This window comes from Oncorhynchus mykiss, chromosome 2 (assembly GCF_013265735.2).
Source record: "Oncorhynchus mykiss isolate Arlee chromosome 2, USDA_OmykA_1.1, whole genome shotgun sequence".
Lineage (NCBI taxonomy): Eukaryota > Metazoa > Chordata > Actinopteri > Salmoniformes > Salmonidae > Oncorhynchus > Oncorhynchus mykiss.
Window position 1 is genome coordinate 5,743,479 of NC_048566.1, and position 26,392 is coordinate 5,769,870.

Genomic DNA, 26,392 nt, shown 5'->3' on the forward strand with positions numbered 1-26,392 from the left:
ATCAATAGCAGTATTATCATTCCAGATCACAGTATCATTGTAGATCACAGTATTAATAGCAGTACTATATTTGTAGATCACAGTATTGATAGCAGTACTATATTTGTAGATCACAGTATCAGTAGCAGTATTATCATTGTAGATCACAGTATCAATAGCAGTACTATATTTGTAGATCACAGTATCAGTAGCAGTATTATCATTCCAGATCACAGTATCATTGTAGATCACAGTATTAATAGCAGTACTATATTTGTAGATCACAGTATCAATAGCAGTACTATATTTGTAGATCACAGTATCAGTAGCAGTATTATCATTGTAGATCACAGTATCAATAGCAGTACTATATCATTGTAGATCACAGTATCATTCCAGATCACAGTATCAATAGCAGTTTTATCATTACCGATCACAGTATTAATAGCAGTATTATCATTCCAGATCACAGTATCAATAGCAGTATTATCATTGTAGATCACAGTATTAATAGCAGTATTATCATTGTAGATCACAGTATTAATAGCAGTATTATCATTGTAGATCACAGTATTAATAGCAGTATTATCATTGTAGATCACAGTATCATCATACATGGAATGTAATTCTACTCTTAAAAGGGCAATCTGGGATTCAAAAATGACAAAACAGTCACCCCTCCACCTGTTGAATAAACAGCAGTCACCCCTCCACCTGTTGAATAAACAGCAGTCACCCCTCCACCTGTTGAATAAACAGCAGTCACCACCTGTTGAATAAACAGCAGTCACCACCTGTTGAATAAACAGCAGTCACCCCACCACCTGTTGAATAAACAGCAGTCACCCCTCCACCTGTTGAATAAACAGCAGTCACCCCACCACCTGTTGAATAAACAGCAGTCACCCCACCACCTGTTGAATAAACAGCAGTCACCCCACCACCTGTTGAATAAACAGCAGTCACCCCTCCACCTGTTGAATAAACAGCAGTCACCCCTCCACCTGTTGAATAAACAGCAGTCACCACCTGTTGAATAAACAGCAGTCACCACCTGTTGAATAAACAGCTGTCACCACCTGTTGAATAAACAGCAGTCACCCCCTGTTGAATAAACAGCAGTCACCCCACCACCTGTTGAATAAACAGCAGTCACCACCTGTTGAATAAACAGCAGTCACCACCTGTTGAATAAACAGCAGTCACCCCTCCACGTGTTGAATAAACAGCTGTCACCCCTCCACCTGTTGAATAAACAGCAGTCACCCCTCCACCTGTTGAATAAACAGCAGTCACCCCTCCACCTGTTGAATAAACAGCAGTCACCCCACCACCTGTTGAATAAACAGCTGTCACCCCTCCACCTGTTGAATAAACAGCAGTCACCCCTCCACCTGTTGAATAAACAGCAGTCACCCCTCCACCTGTTGAATAAACAGCAGTCACCCCTCCACCTGTTGAATAAACAGCAGTCACCCCTCCACCTGTTGAATAAACAGCAGTCACCCCTCCACCTGTTGAATAAACAGCTGTCACCCCTCCACCTGTTGAATAAACAGCTGTCACCCCTCCACCTGTTGAATAAACAGCAGTCACCCCTCCACCTGTTGAATAAACAGCAGTCACCCCTCCACCTGTTGAATAAACAGCAGTCACCCCTCCACCTGTTGAAGAAACAGCAGTCACCCCTCCACCTGTTGAATAAACAGCAGTCACCACCTGTTGAATAAACAGCAGTCACCCCTCCACCTGTTGAATAAACAGCAGTCACCACCTGTTGAATAAGCAGCAGTCACCCCTCCACCTGTTGAAGAAACAGCAGTCACCCCTCCACCTGTTGAATAAACAGCAGTCACCCCACCACCTGTTGAATAAACAGCTGTCACCCCTCCACCTGTTGAATAAACAGCAGTCACCCCTCCACCTGTTGAATAAACAGCAGTCACCCCTCCACCTGTTGAATAAACAGCAGTCACCCCTCCACCTGTTGAATAAACAGCAGTCACCCCTCCACCTGTTGAATAAACAGCAGTCACCCCTCCACCTGTTGAATAAACAGCTGTCACCCCTCCACCTGTTGAATAAACAGCTGTCACCCCTCCACCTGTTGAATAAACAGCAGTCACCCCTCCACCTGTTGAATAAACAGCAGTCACCCCTCCACCTGTTGAATAAACAGCAGTCACCCCTCCACCTGTTGAAGAAACAGCAGTCACCCCTCCACCTGTTGAATAAACAGCAGTCACCACCTGTTGAATAAACAGCAGTCACCCCTCCACCTGTTGAATAAACAGCAGTCACCACCTGTTGAATAAGCAGCAGTCACCCCTCCACCTGTTGAAGAAACAGCAGTCACCCCTCCACCTGTTGAATAAACAGCAGTCACCCCTCCACCTGTTGAATAAACAGCAGTCACCCCTCCACCTGTTGAATAAACAGCAGTCACCACCTGTTGAATAAACAGCAGTCACCACCTGTTGAATAAACAGCTGTCACCACCTGTTGAATAAACAGCAGTCACCCCCTGTTGAATAAACAGCAGTCACCCCACCACCTGTTGAATAAACAGCAGTCACCACCTGTTGAATAAACAGCAGTCACCACCTGTTGAATAAACAGCAGTCACCCCTCCACCTGTTGAATAAACAGCAGTCACCACCTGTTGAATAAACAGCAGTCACCCCTCCACGTGTTGAATAAACAGCTGTCACCCCTCCACCTGTTGAATAAACAGCAGTCACCCCTCCACCTGTTGAATAAACAGCAGTCACCCCTCCACCTGTTGAATAAACAGCAGTCACCCCACCACCTGTTGAATAAACAGCTGTCACCCCTCCACCTGTTGAATAAACAGCAGTCACCCCTCCACCTGTTGAATAAACAGCAGTCACCCCTCCACCTGTTGAATAAACAGCAGTCACCCCTCCACCTGTTGAATAAACAGCAGTCACCCCTCCACCTGTTGAATAAACAGCAGTCACCCCTCCACCTGTTGAATAAACAGCTGTCACCCCTCCACCTGTTGAATAAACAGCTGTCACCCCTCCACCTGTTGAATAAACAGCAGTCACCCCTCCACCTGTTGAATAAACAGCAGTCACCCCTCCACCTGTTGAATAAACAGCAGTCACCCCTCCACCTGTTGAAGAAACAGCAGTCACCCCTCCACCTGTTGAATAAACAGCAGTCACCACCTGTTGAATAAACAGCAGTCACCACCTGTTGAATAAGCAGCAGTCACCCCTCCACCTGTTGAAGAAACAGCAGTCACCCCTCCACCTGTTGAATAAACAGCAGTCACCCCACCACCTGTTGAATAAACAGCAGTCACCCCTCCACCTGTTGAATAAACAGCAGTCACCCCTCCACCTGTTGAATAAACAGCAGTCACCCCTCCACCTGTTGAATAAACAGCAGTCACCCCTCCACCTGTTGAATAAACAGCAGTCACCCCTCCACCTGTTGAATAAACAGCTGTCACCCCTCCACCTGTTGAATAAACAGCTGTCACCCCTCCACCTGTTGAATAAACAGCAGTCACCCCTCCACCTGTTGAATAAACAGCAGTCACCCCTCCACCTGTTGAATAAACAGCAGTCACCCCTCCACCTGTTGAAGAAACAGCAGTCACCCCTCCACCTGTTGAATAAACAGCAGTCACCACCTGTTGAATAAACAGCAGTCACCCCTCCACCTGTTGAATAAACAGCAGTCACCACCTGTTGAATAAGCAGCAGTCACCCCTCCACCTGTTGAAGAAACAGCAGTCACCCCTCCACCTGTTGAATAAACAGCAGTCACCACCTGTTGAATAAGCAGCAGTCACCCCTCCACCTGTTGAATAAACAGCAGTCACCCCTCCACCTGTTGAATAAACAGCAGTCACCCCACCACCTGTTGAATAAACAGCAGTCACCCCTCCACCTGTTGAATAAACAGCAGTCACCCCTCCACCTGTTGAATAAACAGCAGTCACCACCTGTTGAATAAACAGCAGTCACCACCTGTTGAATAAACAGCAGTCACCCCTCCACCTGTTGAATAAACAGCAGTCACCCCTCCACCTGTTGAATAAACAGCAGTCACCACCTGTTGAATAAACAGCAGTCACCCCTCCACCTGTTGAATAAACAGCAGTCACCCCTCCACCTGTTGAATAAACAGCAGTCACCACCTGTTGAATAAACAGCAGTCACCACCTGTTGAATAAACAGCAGTCACCCCTCCACGTGTTGAATAAACAGCAGTCACCACCTGTTGAATAAACAGCAGTCACCCCTCCACCTGTTGAATAAACAGCAGTCACCCTGTTGAATAAACAGCTGTGGGGTGGGGCTGGAGAAATGTAACCACTCAAGAATCAATAGCTATACATCATTCATTTAAAAGTACAACATGTTACCTATCTCAAATTGACCCTTTCCACAACTTAAAAAGTAAACAGTAGCCATTGATGACAGACGATACACCAGTCTGCTCTGCCTGTTCCAGGGATACAGAGTTGAGACAGCGCAGGGATCTGTTTGACGCCGGGCTGCGGTCTGTTGCCCGCTACTGTAGCCATGACAACCAGGCCTCGTCAGAGAGCAGGAGGATCCAGCGCCAGTGGCTGAGGCTCGACCCCTCAGACCGACGCTGCCAAGTGTGCCAACACCTCTGCTACCTCTCCATGGTGAGTCTTTACTGGGCCGGGAAGGTTGGGCACAAACATAGGCAGGGATTCAATCAAAGGCATGTTGTCGACAAGAACACTGTTTTTAAATTTTTTTTTTTATATAATTTTTGGTAATTTTACCCCTTTTTCTCCCCAATTTCGTGGTGTCCAATTATTAGTAATTACTATCTTGTCTCATCGCTACAACTCCCGTACGGGCTCGGGAGAGACGAAGGTTGAAAGTCATGCGTCCTCTGAAACACAACCCAACCAAGCCGCACTGCTTCTTAACACAGCGCACATCCAACCCGGAAGCCAGCCGCACCAATGTGTCGGAGGAAACACCGTGCACCTGGCGACCTTGATTAGCATGCACTGCGCCCGGCCCGCCACAGGAGTCGCTGGTGCGCGATGAGACAAGGATATCCATACCGACCAAACCCTCCCTAACCCGGACGACGCTAGGCCGATTGTGCGTCTCCCCACGGACCTCCCGGTCGCGGCCGGCTGCGACAGAGCCTAGGCGCGAACCCAGAGTCTCTGGTGGCACAGACCACTGCGCCACCCGGGAGGCCCCAACAAGGCGCCTTCTAAAGGCCATTTCTCTGATGTTCGTGGAGATGGCATCAATGGTTAAGTCTGTATGGGGGCTCAATCGTAAATGTCCTGTAAAAAGACCGGTCTTACTTTATTGTCCCTGAAGGGAACATGTGTTTATTCTGTGTCCTGATGGCATGCTCCTCATGTCACTGCAGATGGTTCAGGAGGGAAAATGTGTTTATTCTATGTCCTGATGGCATGCTCCTCATGTCACTGCAGATGGTTCAGGAGGGAAAATGTGTTTATTCTATGTCCTGATGGCATGCTCCTCATGTCGCTGCAGATGGTTCAGGAGGGTAAATGTGTTTATTCTATGTCCTGATGGCATGCCACTCATGTCACTGCAGATGGTTCAGGAGGGAAAATGTGTTTATTCTATGTCCTGATGGCATGCTCCTCATGTCGCTGCAGATGGTTCAGGAGGAAAAATGTGTTTATTCTGTCCTGATGGCATGCTCCTCATGTCGCTGCAGATGGTCCAGGAGGGAAAATGTGTTTATTCTGTCCTGATGGCATGCTCCTCATGTCGCTGCAGATGGTTCAGGAGGGAAATGTGTTTATTCTATGTCCTGATGGCATGCTCCTCATGTCACTGCAGATGGTTCAGGAGGGAAAATGTGTTTATTCTATGTCCTGATGGCATGCTCCTCATGTCGCTGCAGATGGTTCAGGAGGGTAAATGTGTTTATTCTATGTCCTGATGGCATGCTCCTCATGTCGCTGCAGATGGTTCAGGAGGGTAAATGTGTTTATTCTGTCCTGATGGCATGCTCCTCATGTCGCTGCAGATGGCTCAGGAGAGAAAATGTGTTTATTCTGTCCTGATGGCATGCTCCTCATGTCGCTGCAGATGGTTCAGGAGGGAAAATGTGTTTATTCTGTCCTGATGGCATGCTCCTCATGTCGCTGCAGATGGTTCAGGAGGGAAAATGTGTTTATTCTGTCCTGATGGCATGCTCCTCATGTCGCTGCAGATGGTTCAGGAGGGTAAATGTGTTTATTCTTTGTCCTGATGGCATGCTCCTCATGTCGCTACAGATGGTTCAGGAGAGAAAATGTGTTTATTCTTTGTCCTGATGGCATGCTCCTCATGTCGCTGTAGGTGGTTCAGGAGAGTGAGAACGTGGTGTTCTGTCTGGAGTGTGTCCTGCTGTACGTACAGAAACACAAGTCCTGCCGAGGCCTCAAAATGATGTACCGTTACGACGAGGTACTACAGTACACTACACTACAGTACACTACACACTACTACAGTAAACTACACACTACTACAGTACACTACACTACACACTACTACAGTACACTACACTACAGTACACTACACTACTACACACATTACAGTAAACTACACTACAGTACACTACACACACTACTACAGTACACTACACACTACTACAGTACACTACACTACTACACACTACTACACACACTACACACTACTACAGTAAACTACACTACAGTACACTACACACTACTACAGTAAACTACACACTACTACAGTAAACTACACACTACTACAGTACACTACACTACACACTACTACAGTACACTACACTACAGTACACTACACTACTACACACATTACAGTAAACTACACTACAGTACACTACAGTACACTACACACACTACTACAGTACACTACACACTACTACAGTACACTACACTACTACACACTACTACACACACTACACACTACTACACTACAGTACACTACACACACTACTACAGTACACTACACACTACTACAGTACACTACACTACTACACACACTACACTACAGTACACTACAGTACACTACACACTACTACACACACTACACCCTACTACAGTAAACTGCACTACACTACAGTAAACTAAACTACACTACAGTACACTACACACTACTACAGTACACTACACACTAATACAGTAAACTGCACTACACTACCGTAAACTAAACTACACTACTACACACACTACACACTACTACAGTAAACTACACACTACTACAGTACACTACAGTACACTACACACACTACTACAGTACACTACACACTACTACAGTACACTACAGTACACTACAGTACACTACACACACTACACACTACTACAGTAAACTACACTACAGTACACTACAGTACACTAAACTACACTACAGTACACTACACACTACTAAAGTACACTACACTACACTACACTACACACTACTACAGTAAACTACACTACAGTACACTACAGTACACTACACACTACTACAGTACACTACTACAGTAAACTACACAATACTACAGTCAACTACACTACAGTACAGTACACTACAGTGCACTACACTACAGTACACTACACTACAGTACACTACACACTACTACAGTAAACTACACACTACTACAGTAAACTACACACTACTACAGTACACACTACTACAGTAAACTACACTACTACAGTACACTACCCTACACACTACTACACTACACACTATTACAGTACACTACACACTACAACAGTACACTACACACACTACACACTACTACAGTAAACTACACACTACCACAGTAAATTACTACAGTACACTACTACAGTAAACTACACACTACCACAGTAAACTACTACAGTACACTACTACAGTACACTACTTTAAATTCTTTCCAACATTTGATGTAACCTTATTTAACCAGGAGAGTGAAAATTCTCAGAACATGAAAGCAGTTCAGTTCAACACCATCAATACATTCATAGTCCAGACCTCCATTATTAGGCAGTAGGAGGTCGTCAATTACTACACCCACTCTTCAATGTCAACCCACATTCTTCTTCTCCCGATTCCAATTTCTCTTCCTCTCAGGACCAAATCAACCATCTGGTGAGCAGGGTGTGTGGGAGAGTGCTGGAGAAGAGCGGCGCTATGAAGAGGAGAGGGACGAGAGGACTTCAGGGCCCCGGTGAGGCGTCCACCCCGGCCAAACGCAGCGCCCGAAACAGAACCTCCATCACTGTGTCCCTCACCCGCCTCCCCTCCTCCACCCTGCCCAAGACCGCCCTCAGCTCTAAATAACTCACATCATGGGCCGCGTTCCATTACTTCACATCCTTCCTTCCTGGGTTCTTTGAGGTAAACACAGATGTACAAGTGGTTAGGTTATTACCACCCAATTACTGTCACCAATCCAACCGATTCACATCTGTGATTACTTCAAAGGAAGGAAGGAAGGTAGGAAGGAAGGACTTCTGAAGTGTTCCAACAGGACCAGTGCTTCACTACGGTACATTTCTCTCTGCTCAGTGTGGAGAATGTGCTCCTTAAACCACGGCTTTTGCACTAGAGTAAAAAAAAAACATGTTTTTAAGAGGCATTAATGGCTGGGTTCAGTTCCGTATCGGAGGATCCGCTTAACAGCTCAATTGAAATTTGAAGGCAACGTTCCCGCGTATCTCAGCTCAATTGGAAATTAGCTTTAAAAAATGTTAGCGCGGATCTTCAGCCGTATGGATGGAAACCCAGCCCTTCGTCCAATACTGTATATTGTATCTAGATATCACAATATCCTCCTAGCTACACCTACTGTTATTACCTACAGACTTCACTTCCCTGGTGCTACATCTTGGTGCTCAATTTATACTGTCATTGGTGTAGTAGTAGTAATAATAATGATCATTTCTCCTTTTGCTCAAAGCCATTGGACTGCATCCTGAACTGTGAACACGTTTGTAGAACTTGTTACCAATAAGTGGATTCTACACACAGTTTTGCGTTTAGACTCCAACCAGTAATAAGGCTCTTCAGGGGTTTGTAATACATGCATTACGATACAAAGATTTTTCCAGCGGAGCGCAAAAAGTGGGTTGTTGTTTATTAGTGCTAAACGTAGCAAAACGTTTTTGCAAACAGAAAAAAAAAAACAAGCGTTCCTTATTGGACATGTTCAGGTAGTCCCTCCTCGTTTTGGCCCTTTTGCTTCCGTTTGGTTCCTAGTGAATACGACCCTGGCCTCAGTATTAAACAGGGCCCCTTCTCAGATCATTGATGTTATAATTATTTAGAGAATTGGCCAAGAGTGGAACGGTAATCATGGGCTTCACACCGCTCATCTGACCATTTTGGTGTGAAACACTGTGCCTAAAAAAAAAAAATGCATACTAATCATTTTTAATCACTCCTGGTGCCGATAGTTTTTGTTTTGTGACCAAGTTATCCACTCTAGACCCTTACAGGCTCTTGACCTGCAACTCTTGGGTCTGCGGCACTGCGTTCCAAATGGCAGCCTATCCCCTATTTAGAGCACTAATTTTGACCCGAGCCCCAAGGGCACTATATAAGGAATAGGGTGCCATTTGGGAGAGTCACAGTCCAGGTGTTTTATCAAAGAACAAAAAGTGAAAACCACAACAGCATTGTACATATAAAACATTGTCAATGTCTAAAGATACATGTACCTGAGCCTTTTAAGGAATGGAATGCAGTGTTTTGGAGTAGGGGATTTATGAAGAAAAAGCCTTACCCCCCCCCCCCCCACTCCACCACCACCAGTTACTTCATCTGTGGCCCCGTATACACTCAACGGTTGTGATACAAAAAAACATCTAGAATTACACAAGCGTTGTGGAGACAGTGAAATGGTTGTGTAAACATTTTTTTGTGCAGACAAAAAAATATATATATATTGTATCACAACTCTTGTGTCAACTGTGTTGGACATTAGTTGTATGGGGCCAGGGTTGCCCTGGTAACACGTATGGAGAAGTGCTGCATAGTTTGAATCCCTTCGTTTTTTTTTTACCTAAACTTTGTTTTTACGAAAAGGGAAAATAAGTAGAAGAATAATAAAAATGGTAAAATCTACTATGTACAGAAGGAGTAACTCCTGTTGTTGCACTCCAGCCTCGCGACAGGAGTCCTTTAAAATCAGCTTGTTGAGACCCCTTACAAAAACAATCCATTTTCAAAGTTCACGTATATACAGAGTTGGATGTTTTTTTAAAAAGCGTGCTTAATGTTTTTTTTTTTTTTTTTACAACAGGCTCATTACAGCCGACCGTCTCATTTCTTATCTCGGATTCTGTTTTCCTTCCATGCTGATTCAAGTTGGACAATGACCGATTTATTTTCTATTGTATTTGTTAGTACCCATTAAGGTTTGAATAAAAAGGTTTGACAGTGTCTATCCAAATGTGTTCTTCTCAGTGCCGTGTGTCTGTACCCTCCAAGCATCCTAACCCAAACATCTCTGTGTTTAAGAACCACCAAGCTATTCTAGTTATTGACTTCAAAGCTTTGGTTTAAACTCCCAGTGTAATGTCTGAAGAATGCAGTCCCTTGAACATTTTAAACAACTTTATTATTATTTACTTAGATATAATTGGATACAAGGAAGGAAGCTACATTTCATTTATAAAAAACAGAAAAGAAAAAAAAGATTTTTTTGGGGGAAAAATGCAAAACGGACCCCCAGATCAGCGTCTAGGAGCTACCCTATACCCCCTAGAGCCGGTCTCATCCAGGGGGCAGCTCTGTGACGGCTCCTAAGAGGCCTGCGAGTCGGAGCCGGTCTCACCCAGGGGGCAGCTCTGTGACGGCTCCTAAGAGGCCTGCGAGTCGGAGCCGGTCTCACCCAGGGGGCAGCTCTGTGACGGCTCCTAAGAGGCCTGCGAGTCGCTGTCGTCAGAGTTCTTGAACGTCTCTGCCTCGGGCAACGACACCAGGGCTGTGTCGGCCTGCACTTCCTCCTCGTCTGGCAGTACCAGGGGCTGGTCTCCGTCTCCGCTGGCCTCGCTGCCCTCCCCCTCCTGGTACTCCCCCAGGCTGGTGTCCTGGCTGGTGTCCTGGCTGGCTGAGCCTGGCTCCGTGGAGGAGAAGGAAGACGGCTTGTTCCTCAGTTCCGCCTGGGTGGGCACCCGCAGGGAGATCTCAGAGGACAACGACTCAGGGTCTGGACCTGGGGGACAGGAGGGAGGGAGAGGGGATCAGTCCAACATCACGGCTCTGCCCATATATGGGATACAGGGTTACTTTTGGGACTCAACCACATGCTCCATCATGTGATTCTAGTGTGCTGCAGTGTATAATCTCTGTTTTGTTTGAACTCATGACAACACAACTCTGTTATCCCCAGGGTGACGCGCATGCTTTGATACCATGCGTTCATAAGAAAGGGGCTCGCTAGCAACGCACTTAATAACATGACTAAATGGACACAAGCGAATACGGTCTCTGTACCATTGGTGGCTACATGATAGCAATAGCCATACTGTCTCTGTACCGTTGGCGGCTACATGATAGCATTAGCCATACTGTCTCTGTACCGTTGGTGGCTACATGATAGCATTAGCCATACTGTCTCTGTACCGTTGGTGGCTACGTGATAGCATTAGCCATACTGTCTCTGTACCGTTGGTGGCTACATGATAGCATTAGCCATACTGTCTCTGTACCGTTGGTGGCTACATGATAGCATTAGCCATACTGTCTCTGTACCGTTGGTGGCTACGTGATAGCATTAGCCATACTGTCTCTGTACCGTTGGTGGCTACGTGATAGCATTAGCCATACGGTCTCTGTACCGTTGGTGGCTACATGATAGCATTAGCCATACTGTCTCTGTACGATTGGTGGCTACATGATATCAACAAATGGTCGTCCCAAATTGCACCCTATTCCCTACATAAATTAGTACAAATAAGTAGCAAGCCTTCTGCAAGCCTGTTTCTATAGTGAGGCAGCTTTATGTACCAGTACACTTCCTGGACAGGACACTAGTCTTTCTCCTGTTTCTGTAGTGAGACAGCGTGATGTACCAGTACACCTCCTGGACAGGACACTAGTCTATCTCCTGTTTCTATAGTGAGACAGCGTGATGTACCAGTACACCTCCTGGACAGGACACTAGTCTATCTCCTGTTTCTGTAGTGAGACAGCTTGATGTACCAGTACACCTCCTGGACAGGACACTAGTCTATCTCCTGTTTCCGTAGCGTGAAGCTACTCCCAATCCTTCAATTTCAGGGAGGACACTAACCACAAGGCCACTGAGTTGGTTATTCCCTACAGAGTGCACTGTGTTGATAACTACCTGAGGTGAGTGAGGAGGTCAGGCTGTCGTCTTCTCCTCCAGAGTTGAGAAAGACGTCGAGGGCCTCGTGGTCCGACACGTCCATCAGGTCCATCTGTTCCAGAACGTCGACGTTTACCTCCATGGAAGACATGCTACCTATTGGCCCTGTGGAGCGACACACACAACCAGCGTCACTTCACACTGCAGCTGCACCACAGTCCCATCCTGCCTCCATTTCTCCATTTCTCACAAGGAACCCTGGAATCACGGAATGACGAATTCAGAACCTCAGACTGGCAGACAGTACAACACTGAAGATACACACACGTCACTGTTACAGACTGACAGACAGTACAACAGTACAACACTGAAGATACGCACACAAGTCACTGTTACAGACTGACAGACAGTACAACAGCACAACACTGAAGATACACACGTCACTGTTACAGACTGACAGACACTACAACACTGAAGATACACACACACACGTCACTGTTACAGACTGACAGACAGTACAACACTGAAGATACACACACACACACACACGTCACTGTTACAGACTGACAGACAGTACAACACTGAAGATACACACACGTCACTGTTACAGACTGACAGACAGTACAACACTGAAGATACACACACATCACTGTTACAGACTGACAGACAGTACAACAGCACAACACTGAAGATACACACACGTCACTGTTACAGACAACACAGCTCTGACATGAGACACACAGACAGACAGCACTATCATACCTCAAGTATGATGAAAGCAGGAAGGGGAAGCACAATAAAAGACACAGGAAACAGTCCATTAACCAGCATAGCATCACTGGTTATTGTAAAGCTCAATGTCCCAGACAGAGCAGAACAAGGGAAAAGTCATAGAATCTACACCAAAACAGCAGTTTACACCAGACGAAAGTCAATACAGACAATATCATGTTAAAACACAAGTCAACCTTTTAATAAAAAGAGCCTTTCTTTGACCTTCTATTCTATTTATTTTACCTTTATTTAACTTGGCAAGTCAGTTAAGAACAAATTCTTATTTTCAATGACAGCCTAGGAACAGTGGATTAACTGCCTTGTTCAGGGGCAGAACGACAGACCTTGTCAGCTCGGGGATTCGATCTAGCAACCTTTCGGTTACTAGTCCAACGCTCTAACCACTAGGCTACCCTGCCGCCCCCTGCCGTATCAACAGAGGTAGTGTTCCAAATGGACACCTATTTCCTAAAGGCCCGTAGTGCACTACTTCCCAGGGCCCGTAGTGCTATGGTCCAAAGCAGTGCACTATAAAAAGGGGAGCCACACAGTGTGTGTTCTGGGTTCCAGCTCACCTCTTCTGTCGGTGATCTGCAGGTAGCCAGTAGAGAGGTACTGATCCATGTCCTGTTGGAAAGCTTCTTCAAAGTACTTCTGCCTCTCCTTCAGCTTCCCCTGCTGGGCGTGCTCCATGTCCAGCACCTTCTGGGCGTGCTCAGAGTCCAGCTCGGCTGGGGGGGAAACAGGAAGTAGAGGACAGAGGTGGATAGAGGGTTGACTTGCTCTCACGGAAGCAGCCATTGAAAAGATAGTAGATGAGCTCTAGTACATTTCTATGGAGGTCAGTAATACCCTCTGGATAGACATAAGGACAAGCCACAGTCAAATGATGACGCCTCAATCATTCATTATTTAATGGAAACATGTTTCACAAATCTGCACTGTGAAGGTCACTGTGTAGGTCACTGTGTAGGTCACTGTGTAAGTCACTATAGAGTTACTGTATAGGTTACTGTGTAGGTCACTGTGTAGGTCACTGTATAAGTCACTATATAGTTACTGTAGGTCACTGTATAGTTACTGTATAGGTTACTGTATGGTTACTGTATAAGTCACTGTGTAGGTCACTGTAGGTCACTGTACAGTTACTGAATATAAACAAGTCATTGTTTGGTATTCCTGTTAAGCTGAATGGGAAGTGGCAGCTTTTTGTCAGAGTTACCTCCGCTCTTTTCTAGTGCCCCCAAATCCATTGACCACATACATACAGGTTGGGACGCAACCTGTAGTTAGCCGTTTACATCAGATAAATGTCTTCTCACTATTACAATGATCAACATCATCCTATAGATATCATCAGATAAATGTCTTCTCACTATTATAATGATCAACATCATCCTACAGATATCATCAGATAAATGTCTTCTCACTATTATAATGATCAACATCATCCTACAGATAAATGTCTTCTCACTATTATAATGATCAACATCATCCTACAGATATCATCAGATAAATGTCTTCTCACTATTACAATGATCAACATCATCCTACAGATATCATCAGATAAATGTCTTCTCACTATTACAATGATCAACATCATCAGATAAATGTCTTCTCACTATTACAATGATCAACATCATCCTACAGATATCATCAGATAAATGTCTTCTCACTATTATAATGATCAACATCATCCTACAGATATCATAAGATAGAAGTCAGTAATTAGTCCCAAGTTATTATTGAAAGACTTCCTCTGTAGCGGCAGAGAACAGAGCTCCTTATCTCTCTCGCACTGTCCTTACTGTAGGGGCTCTCTCCTCACAGGTCCCTGAGTCTGGCCAGAGACACTGTCCTTACTGTAGGGGCTCTCTCCTCACAGGTCCCTGAGTCTGGCCAGAGACACTGTCCTTACTGTAGGGGCTCTCTCCTCACAGGTCCCTGAGTCTGGCCACAGACACTGTCCTTACTGTAGGGGCTCTCTCCTCACAGGTCCCTGAGTCTGGCCAGAGACACTGTCCTTACTGTAGAGTCTCCTCACAGAGCCCTGAGTCTGGCCAGAGACACCATCCTTACTGTAGAGTCTCCTCACAGAGCCCCGAGTCTGGCCAGAGACACCTCTGTGTGGAGCGTGCAGAGACTAGCACCCTGAGTCTGGCCAGAGAGACTATTCTGTGACCTCTTTATCTCAGCTAACAACCCTTTCTTGTGATACTACAGTATCAGGATACTAACAAGATACCACTACAGTACTACAGGATACTAACAAGATACCACTACAATACTACAGGATACCACTACAATACTACAGGATACCACTACAGTACTACAGGATACCACTACAGTACTACAGGAAACCCCTACAATACTACAGGATACTAACAAGATACCACTACAGAACTACAGGATACCCCTACAGTACTACAGGATACCACTACAATACTACAGGATACCCCTACAGTACTACAGGATACCCCTACAGTACTACAGGATACCACTACAATACTACAGGATACTAACAAGATACCACTACAGCACTACAGGATACTAACACGATACCACTACAATACTACAGGATACTAACAAGATACCACTACAATACTACAGGATACCATTACAATACTACAGGATACTAACAAGATACCACTACAGTACTACAGGATAGTAACACCAGCAGAGGAACCCTTGACTTTGTCGTCACACTTGTATTTTCTTATAAGCACTAACTTTGCTGACAGCTGCTTTATTGAGGAATGGTTTTAAATCAAATCAAACTTTATTTGTCATGTGCGCCGAATACAACAGGTGTAGTAGACCTTACAGTGAAATGCTGAATACAACAAGTGTAGTAGACCTTACAGTGAAATGCTGAATACAACAGGTGTAGTAGACCTTACAGTGAAATGCTGAATACAACAGGTGTAGTAGACCTTACAGTGAAATGCTGAATACAACAGGTGTAGTAGACCTTACAGTGAAATGCTGAATACAACAGGTGTAGTAGACCTTACAGTGAAATGCTTATTTACAGGCTCTAACCGACAGTGCAAAAAAGGTATTAGGTGAACAAAGAAATAAGTAAAGAAATAAAACAACAGTAAAAAGACAGGCTATATACAGTAGAGAGGCTATATACAGTAGCGAGGCTATATACAGTAGCGAGGCTATAAAAGTAGGGAGGCTACATACAGACTTACTGTGACTGAGATACATGGCTGTTTCACCTAGTTACCTTAAGATGAAAATCACTCTGGATAAGAGCACCTGCTAAATGACTAACATGTAAATTTATATCACCCACATTGTAGGCTAATTATTTACCTGCCTGCCCAAGTGTGTCTCCTCCGGATCAGAAAACAACCGGACGGTTCTGTTATGTGAAGCCAGACATGTATCGTGACTTTAGTCCCAGTAAGCTCTAGTCCCCACTGTGAGCCATGCCTCTCTCGGTCTTAAAGACAGGAAGCACCTACCCACTTCTCAGAACAGCAGGAAGTGGTTATGTTACTTTTATGGAACCATAGGTGTGTCTGTGTTACGGCTAGAGGTGCTACATCCTTTTAAAAAGACGCATATTGTTGCAGTGAATCTTTTGTCCTAGATCAAGCTCTACTCATCATCAGCTGCCTTTACAAGAACTGACATCCGTGTGGAGTCAAGTAACAGCAGATTGAGGAACTAAGTATCTTCTTTGTTTTCTGACAAAAGTTCATCCCAGAAATGCTGCCTCATTGAAAATAAGAATTTCAACCCTGAATCATTGGATTCTCACAAATCCTTGAAATGCCCGCCAAGGTGCCAATACAGGCTCAGGAATTCCAGGTAGGTCATTTCTCCTTGTCAGAATCTACCAAAGCATTTGAACACAGTCAGTCAGTGTCACCCCTGTTGTAAAGGGGTGTTGTTGTCAGTGGGCTGGATGTGTCAACTCGACTAGTCCCAGGTGGGCAGGAAGTCAAGCCAGCTGTCACCAGGCAGGGCCCCAGAATAACTGTCTGTCCCCCAAACGGCTCCCTATTCCCTTTATAGTGCACTACTTTTGGACCAGGGCCCATAGGAAATACACAGGCTAGGGTGCCATTTCTAGGGAACACTAGGCTTCCATCTGGGAAGCTACCTGTGATCAGAGACATGCATTCTATCTTCCACATGGTGAACAGCAGCTCAACAGAACCAGCCTCTGATTCACTAGAAATACCACTCTCCTTTTATCACATATTGCAACACCACAACTCTTCATCCACAATACATCTACATGACGGCCTCCCACAGGTAACGTGGTGTCCTCCCATAGGTAACATTATGTCCTCCCATAGGTAACATCCCATAGGTAACATTATGGCCTTCCATAGGTAACATCCCATAGGTAACATTATGGCCTTCCATAGGGAACATCCCATAGGTAACATCTCATAGGGAACATCCCATAGGTAACATTATGGCCTTCCATAGGGAACATCCCATAGGTAACATTATGGCCTTCCATAGGTAACATCCCATAGGTAACATTATGGCCTTCCATAGGTAACATCCCATAGGTAACATTATGGCCTTCCATAGGTAACATCCCATAGGTAACATTATGGCCTTCCATAGGTAACATCCCATAGGTAACATCTCATAGGGAACATCCCATAGGTAACATTATGGCCTTCCATAGGTAACATCCCATAGGTAACATTATGGCCTTCCATAGGGAACATCCCATAGGTAACATCTCATAGGGAACATCCCATAGGTAACATTATGGCCTTCCATAGGTAACATCCCATAGGTAACATTATGGCCTTCCATAGGGAACATCCCATAGGTAACATCTCATAGGGAACATCCCATAAGTAACATTATGGCCTTCCATAGGGAACATCCCATAGGTAACATTATGGCCTTCCATAGGTAACATCCCATAGGTAACATTATGGCCTTCCATAGGTAACATCCCATAGGTAACATTATGGCCTTCCATAGAGAACATCCCATAGGTAACATTATGGCCTCTCACAGGTAACATCCCATAGGTGACATTATGGCCTTCCATAGGGAACATCCCATAGGTAACATCTCATAGGGAACATCCCATAGGTAACATTATGGCCTTCCATAGGGAACATCCCATAGGTAACATTATGGCCTTCCATAGGTAACATCTCATAGGTAACATCCCATAGGTAACATTATGGCCTTCCATAGGGAACATCCCATAGGTAACATCTCATAGGGAACATCCCATAGGTAACATTATGGCCTTCCATAGGGAACATCCCATAGGTAACATTATGGCCTTCCATAGGTAACATTATGGCCTTCCATAGGTAACATCCCATAGGTAACATTATGGCCTTCCATAGGTAACATCCCATAGGTAACATTATGGTCTTCCATAGGTAACATCCCATAGGTAACATTATGGCCTCTCACAGGTAACATCCCATAGGTAACATTATGGCCTCTCATTAGGTAACATCCCATAGGTAACATTATGGCCTTCCATAGGGAACATCCCATAGGTAACATTATGGCCTCTCACAGGTAACATCCCATAGGTGACATTATGGCCTTCCATAGGGAACATCCCATAGGTAACATCTCATAGGGAACATCCCATAGGTAACATTATGGCCTTCCATAGGGAACATCCCATAGGTAACATTATGGCCTTCCATAGGTAACATCTCATAGGTAACATCCCATAGGTAACATTATGGCCTTCCATAGGGAACATCCCATAGGTAACATCTCATAGGGAACATCCCATAGGTAACATTATGGCCTTCCATAGGGAACATCCCATAGGTAACATTATGGCCTTCCATAGGTAACATTATGGCCTTCCATAGGTAACATCCCATAGTTAACATTATGGCCTCTCATAGGGAACATCCCATAGGTAACATTATGGCCTTCCATAGGGAACATCCCATAGGTAACATTATGGCCTCTCATTAGGTAACATTATGCAAAGTTGCTTGACAAATGGTTAACCAGTTGCATTTATTTATGCATGCTGCAACAACTGAGGAATGTATTTTTAGATGTGACCCACAAGCTGGAGCTGTGACCCGTGACGTTCTCTTGTTTCTCATAGTGGAAGTCAAATGGCTTTCTGACAGAGAGAATGATGTCAATGGCTTTCTGACAGAGAGAATGATGTCAATGGCTTTCTGAGAGAGAGAATGATGTCAATGGCTTTCTGAGAGAAAGAATGATGTCAATGACTTTCTGACAGAGAGAATGATGTCAATGGCTTTCTGAGAGAAAGAATGATGTCAATGGCTTTCTGAGAGAGAGAATGATGTCAATAGCTTTCTGACAGAGAGAATGATGTCAATGGCTTTCTGACAGAGAGAATGATGTCAATGGCTTTCTGAGAGAAAGAATGATGTCAATGGCTTTCTGAGAGAGAGAATGATGTCAATAGCTTTCTGACAGAGAGAATGATGTCAATGGCTTTCTGACAGAGAGAATGATGTCAATGGCTTTCTGACAGAGAGAATGATGTCAATGGCTTTCTGACAGAGAGAATGGATGTCAATGGCTTTCTGACAGAGAGAATGATGTCAATGGCTTTCTGAGAGAAAGAATGATGTCAATGACTTTCTGACAGAGAGAATGATGTCAATGGCTTTCTGAGAGAAAGAATGATGTCAATGGCTTTCTGAGAGAGAGAAGGGGTGTTAAAATATACAGTGCCTTGCGAAAGTATTCGGCCCCCTTGAACTTTGCGACCTTTTGCCACATTTCAGGCTTCAAACATAAATTATATTTTTTTGTGAAGAATCAACAACAAGTGGGACACAATCATGAAGTGGAACGACATTTATTGGATATTTCAAACTTTTTTAACAAATCAAAAACTGAAAAATTGGGCGTGCAAAATTATTCAGCCCCTTTACTTTCAGTGCAGCAAACTCTCTTCAGAAGTTCAGTGAGGATCTCTGAATGATCCAATGTTGACCTAAATAAACTAATGATGATAAATACAATCCACCTGTGTGTAATCAAGTCTCCGTATAAATGCACCTGCACTGTGATAGTCTCAGAGGTCCGTTAAAAGCGCAGAGAGCATCATGAAGAACAAGGAACACACCAGGCAGGTCCGAGATACTGTTGTGAAGAAGTTTAAAGCCGGATTTGGATACAAAAAGATTTCCCAAGCTTTAAACATCCCAAGGAGCACTGTGCAAGCGATAATATTGAAATAGAAGGAGTATCAGACCACTGCAAATCTACCAAGACCTGGCCGTCCCTCTAAACTTTCAGCTCATACAAGGAGAAGACTGATCAGAGATGCAGCCAAGAGGCCCATGATCACTCTGGATGAACTGCAGAGATCTACAGCTGAGGTGGGAGACTCTGTCCATAGGACAACAATCAGTCGTATATTGCACAAATCTGGCCTTTATGGAAGAGTGGCAAGAAGAAAGCCATTTCTTAAAGATATCCATAAAAAGTGTTGTTTAAAGTTTGCCACAAGCCACCTGGGAGACACACCAAACATGTGGAAGAAGGTGCTCTGGTCAGATGAAACCAAAATTAAACTTTTTGGCAACAATGCAAAACGTTATGTTTGGCGTAAAAGCAACACAGCTCATCACCCTGAACACACCATCCCCACTGTCAAACATGGTGGTGGCAGCATCATGGTTTGGGCCTGCTTTTCTTCAGCAGGGACAGGGAAGATGGTTAAAATTGATGGGAAGATGGATGGAGCCAAATACAGGACCATTCTGGAAGAAAACCTGATGGAGTCTGCAAAAGACCTGAGACTGGGACGGAGATTTGTCTTCCAACAAGATAATGATCCAAAACATAAAGCAAAATCTACAATGGAATGGTTCAAAAATAAACATATCCAGGTGTTAGAATGGCCAAGTCAAAGTCCAGACCTGAATCCAATCGAGAATCTGTGGAAAGAACTGAAAACTGCTGTTCACAAATGCTCTCCATCCAATCTCACTGAGCTCGAGCTGTTTTGCAAGGAGGAATGGGAAAAAAATTCAGTCTCTCGATGTGCAAAACTGATAGAGACATACCCCAAGCGACTTACAGCTGTAATCGCAGCAAAAGGTGGCGCTACAAAGTATTAACTTAAGGGGGCTGAATAATTTTGCACGCCCAATATTTCAGTTTTTGATTTGTTAAAAAAGTTTGAAATATCCAATAAATGTCGTTCCACTTCATGATTGTGTCCCACTTGTTGTTGATTCTTCACAAAAAAAATACAGTTTTATATCTTTATGTTTGAAGCCTGAAATGTGGCAAAAGGTCGCAAAGTTCAAGGGGGCCGAATACTTTCGCAAGGCACTGTATATCAGACAGTGGAAGAGATTCCCCATAGTGCAATACATTTGATCAGAGCCTAAATCCCCCAGCAGGATAAATATATAATGATGAGCCCTCCAACCTCTATATTGACCCCCAGGGAAGGAGAGACACAGCATTCTATTACAGCTCCTAATTCCACTGTCATAAACATTCTATTACTGCTCCTAATTCCACTGTTATAAACATTCTCCAAGTCATGCGTCACCACTATAAATAGGAACCAAGATGAAATGTTCAGAGAAATGTAATTATATTTAATACCAAGATATTTTAGGGGGGTTTCAGAGGGCAACCAGTGGTGACATTCTGTAAAGCCTAGTGAATTCAGTCATATACCCTCAACTGATAGACTTGTGAAGAGTGAAAAAAAAGGTCAGAGACCCCTACAGTGCATTACATTCCTATATATTATCAAAGCAGTGGTCAGTCGATCGCCATCTTCAAGGCATTTCTAGCGGATCACCAAACATTTCAGTAGAAAAGCCAAAGGCATAAAGGCTTGCGTTCCTTTTAGTTTTCTTCGTGTTGTGCTGTTGGCGGTCGGTGCACTTGATGTACCAGGCAGGCAAAGTGTTCCCAGTTTGAACCATTTCATTTGTCTGAAAAGACAAACTTCTCCAACCCGGCGGACTCTTGAGATCGGTGGCTAAATCGACGGTGCCTACAGCGCTGGCCAATCGGACAGTTCAAATCACCGTGCCTCCCTACAGCTTCCACGACCCAGGCACAGTTTGATACTAGAGGTAATGAAAGAGAGAGCAGGGACCGTGAGAGGCAGACCCTCTGCTGCTCTCTCTCCCTCCGCTGAGACTAATGCCGTGTTCAAAACAACTGGGAACTTGGAAATGTCTGACTTCAGTGTGTTGAAGACAACTGGGAACTTGGAAATATCTGACTTCAGTGTGTTGAAGACAACTGGGAACTTGGAAATGTCTGCCTTCAGTACATTCAAGACAACTGGGAACTTGGAAATGTCTGACTTCAGTGCATTCAAGACAACTGGGAACTTGGAAATGTCTGACTTCAGTGCATTCAAGACAACTGGGAACTCTAGGGAAATTATTTTTTTTTAAAAGGTCATCCAACTCGGAAACTCTGGCATCTTTCTAGAGCTCAGACTTACCGACCTGATGTTCACGGACGTCATCATTTGATCTTGTTTTTTCAGAGTTCCCAGTTGTCTTGAAAGCACCATGACCATCAGATGCATGTACCATCAGTCCAGTAAAAAACAATTCTCAATTTAGGCTCAGCATGTTCTACACCAATTGATGTATTGTTATTAAAGCTTAAGTTTCAAAATATAATATGGTCTGAGAGGAACAATATTGGCAGGCCAGGCATATAGCCAATATATGATGTGATAACGTTTCAGGCCTACTGCACAAACCTCATTCCTAGCGAACTGGTTTAATTAGGTTAATGGTAACTTTGACTGCGGTTTTAACCACTGTTCTAAAGGGTCTGAGCCATAGATGTAAAGCTATTATATTAGCTATGATCTGAGAGGGGGAGGCAGAGCACTGGCCCCAGCCTCAGCTCTCATGTTAGGTTGCTGTATACTACTCATCTCATCTACACCATGTGGGCTGCCAAGTTAGGCTACTGTGGGCTGCCAAGTTAGGCTGCTGTGGGCTGCCAAGTTAGGCTACTGTGGGCTGCCAAGTTAGCCTACTGTGGGCTGCCAAGTTAGGCTACTGTGGGCTGCCAAGTTAGGCTACTGTGGGCTGCCAAGTTAGGCTACTGTGGGCTGCCAAGTTAGGCTACTGTGGGCTGCCAAGTTAGGCTACTGTGGGCTGCCAAGTTAGGCTACTGTGGGCTGCCAAGTTAGGCTACTGTGAGCTGCCAAGTTAGGCTACTGTGAGCTGCCAAGTTAGGCTACTGTGGGCTGCCAAGTTAGGCTACTGTGGGCTGCCAAGTTAGGCTACTGTGGGCTGCCAAGTTAGGCTACTGTGGGCTGCCAAGTTAGGCTACTGTGGGCTGCCAAGTTAGGCTACTGTGAGCTGCCAAGTTAGGCTACTGTGAGCTGCCAAGTTAGGCTACTGTGGGCTGCCAAGTTAGGCTACTGTGGGCTGCCAAGTTAGGCTACTGTGGGCTGCCAAGTTAGGCTACTGTGGGCTGCCAGGTTAGGCTACTGTGGGCTGCCAAGTTAGGCTACTGTGGGCTGCCAAGTTAGGCTACTGTGGGCTGCCAAGTTAGGCTACTGTGGGCTGCCAAGTTAGGCTACTGTGAGCTGCCAAGTTAGGCTACTGTGAGCTGCCAAGTTAGGCTACTGTGGGCTGCCAAGTTAGGCTACTGTGGGCTGCCAAGTTAGGCTACTGTGGGCTGCCAAGTTAGGCTACACTGGCACACACACTGCACTGCTATGCTTTATCTTGGTCAGGTTGCAGTTGTAAATGAGAACTTGTTCTCAACTAGCCTACCTGGTTAAATAAAGGTGAAATTAAAAATTAAAGGTGTGGGCAGCCTGCTCTTCAGATATCACCTCCCGTCCCACCTCCCGTCCCACCTCCCGTCAGGCCTGACCAGATGTGGTACTCACAAGTAATCCAATCATAGCGGTTTCGGACAGCACTGCTTACCTCAGCAAGCCATTGATCTCCGCAATAGCAGCCACAGTGTGTGTACAACCCAAATGTCACCCTATATAGTGCACTACTTTCTACCAGAGACCTGATCAAAAGTAGTGCACCATTATAGGGAATAGGGTACCATTTGGGACGTAGACCTACTGCTGATCTTACTCTAAATCCCTGCCTCTTTACTATAATGGTTAAGAGCTAGAGAAATCAATACCCTCTGAAGGGAGCGTCAAAGTCAGGAGTGAATAGACTGACACTTTAAGCCATTTTCCTGCTAGTACTTCTCCAGTGCTGCATTTTTACCCACACCACCGAGCGAATTACCCCCCTCACCCGGCTCCCGCTGCCGAGACGGATTTAAATAGTAAAACGTCAACAACAACAACAACAAAGACAGGTGTCCTATCGCTGCCTGCAAATTTATTTTTTTATATATTTTTTTTTACCTTTATTTAACTAGGCAGGTCAGTTAAGAACAAATTCTTATTTTCAAGTGGGTTAACTGCCTGTTCAGGGGCAGAACGACAGATTTGTACCTTGTCAGCTCGGGGATTTGAACTTGCAACCTTCCGGTTACTAGCCCAACGCTCTAACCACTAGGCTACCCTGCCGCCCCAAATCACCCATAGCGACACGGCAAGTCGCCCGGTAACAGTGGAACACACTGTTCACAGTCCAGTGAGCACCAGAGCAGATACCCCAGACCGTCTATGTCTGCGTGGGGGCATTCTAATTAGATTCTAATGTGGCATATCAGCTCTACATGTTATGTAAGGACGTTGCTGCACATTCCTCACCAGTGATGTATATTAAGGGACTATTTCATAGTCAAGTAACTGGTGATCACTGCATTCATAGAGGAGTTATTGACTGGTAGAGTTGCTCCCGTGACCTACGTCACTAACACTTAGATCCCTTCCTTTCAATCTGACCTTTTCTGTTTCCTGACGATAGACAAACTGTTGGGGCAAAAAGGAGCAGAGTGTAACTGCATGGGTTCATCATATGACTGAGTCACACACACACACAACCCAGGCTGCACTAAGTAAAGTCCTACTGAAAGAATACCGTGGCAGTGGCACAGATCACCAACATCAAAGCATCACCAAATAGACATTCCACTTTAAACATGAGGAGAATAACTAATACAGAGAGACAGACAGACAGAGGGAGGGAGGGAGACATGAAGACATAAAGACAGGGACATGGAGAGGGAGACAGACAAAGAGAGGGAGAGAGACAGACATGAAGACATAAAGACAGGGACATGGAGAGAGAGACAGACATGAAGACATAAAGACAGGGACATGGAGAGAGATACAGACATGAAGACAGGGACATGGAGAGAGAGACAGACAAAGAGAGGGAGAGAGACAGACAAAGAGAGGGAGAGAGACAGACATGAAGACATAAAGACAGGGACATGGAGAGAGAGACAGACATGAAGACATAAAGACAGGGACATGGAGAGAGATACAGACATGAAGACAGGGACATGGAGAGAGAGACAGACATGAAGACAGGGACATAGAGAGAGACAGACAAAGAGAGGGAGACAGACATGAAGACATAAAGACAGGGACATAGAGAGAGACAGACAAAGAGAGGGAGACAGACATGAAGACAAAGACAGGGACATGGAGAGAGAGACAGACAAAGAGAGGGAGAGAGACAGACATGAAAACATAAAGACAGGGACATGGAGAGAGAGACAGACATGAAGACATAAAGACAGGGACATGGAGAGAGATACAGACATGAAGACAGGGACATGGAGAGAGAGACAGACAAAGAGAGGGAGAGAGACAGACATGAAAACATAAAGACAGGGACATGGAGAGAGAGACAGACATGAAGACATAAAGACAGGGACATGGAGAGAGACACAGACATGAAGACATAAAGACAGGGACATGGAGAGAGATACAGACATGAAGACAGGGACATGGAGAGAGAGACAGACATGAAGACAGGGACATGGAGAGAGAGACAGACAAAGCGAGGGAGACAGACATGAAGACATAAAGACAGGGACATAGAGAGAGACAGACAAAGAGAGGGAGACAGACATGAAGACAAAGACAGGGACATGGAGAGAGACAGACAAAGAGAGGGAGACAGACATGAAGACAAAGACAGGGACATGGAGAGAGACAGACAAAGAGAGGGAGACAGACATGAAGACAAAGAGAGGGACATGGAGAGAGAGACATAAAAAGAAAGAGGAAAATGGAGAGATATAACAGAGAGAAAAAAAGAGAGAAAAACGAGTGACAGAGAGGAGAAAAGCATTGTAACCTACAGGAGTTCCTGGAGCTGCTCCCTGGAGAGGACATGACTGGTGTCCTGGTGATCGTGACGACCCAGGCCGGCCCAGACCCCGAGCGGAGAGCGAGACCAGACGCTCAGCTATGCCACGGCTACACCACCACTGCAGCTAACCCCCCATT

General features: G+C 44.9%; 2 protein-coding genes across 9 annotated transcripts in view; one reads left to right on the forward strand and one right to left on the reverse strand.

Annotated features, from left to right (window-relative positions):
* jarid2a (jumonji, AT rich interactive domain 2a) overlaps positions 1–10,369 on the forward strand; it is a 137,852-nt gene extending 127,483 nt beyond the window's left edge. For 2 of the 3 annotated variants that reach the window (XM_036935962.1, XM_036935963.1), the window contains exons 17-19: positions 4,471–4,651; positions 6,336–6,443; positions 8,055–10,369. In XM_036935962.1, the coding sequence (XP_036791857.1) occupies positions 4,471–4,651; positions 6,336–6,443; positions 8,055–8,264 (499 nt within the window). In that variant the 3' untranslated portion in view covers positions 8,265–10,369. Of the gene's footprint in view, positions 1–4,470; positions 4,652–6,335; positions 6,444–8,054 lie in introns of those variants that run through there. The other variant, XR_005034689.1, reaches the window with a different exon arrangement.
* A 157-nt stretch (positions 10,370–10,526) lies between these two features.
* dtnbp1a (dystrobrevin binding protein 1a) overlaps positions 10,527–26,392 on the reverse strand; it is a 58,034-nt gene continuing 42,168 nt past the window's right edge. For 2 of the 6 annotated variants that reach the window (XM_036935967.1, XM_036935994.1), the window contains exons 8-10: positions 13,608–13,763; positions 12,277–12,423; positions 10,527–11,142 (exon numbers count right to left, since the gene is read on the reverse strand). In XM_036935967.1, the coding sequence (XP_036791862.1) occupies positions 10,844–11,142; positions 12,277–12,423; positions 13,608–13,763 (602 nt within the window). In that variant the 3' untranslated portion in view covers positions 10,527–10,843. The remainder of the gene's footprint in view (positions 11,143–12,276; positions 12,424–13,607; positions 13,764–26,392) is intronic. The other 4 variants (XM_036935980.1, XM_036935969.1, XM_036935973.1 and 1 more) reach the window with 4 other exon arrangements.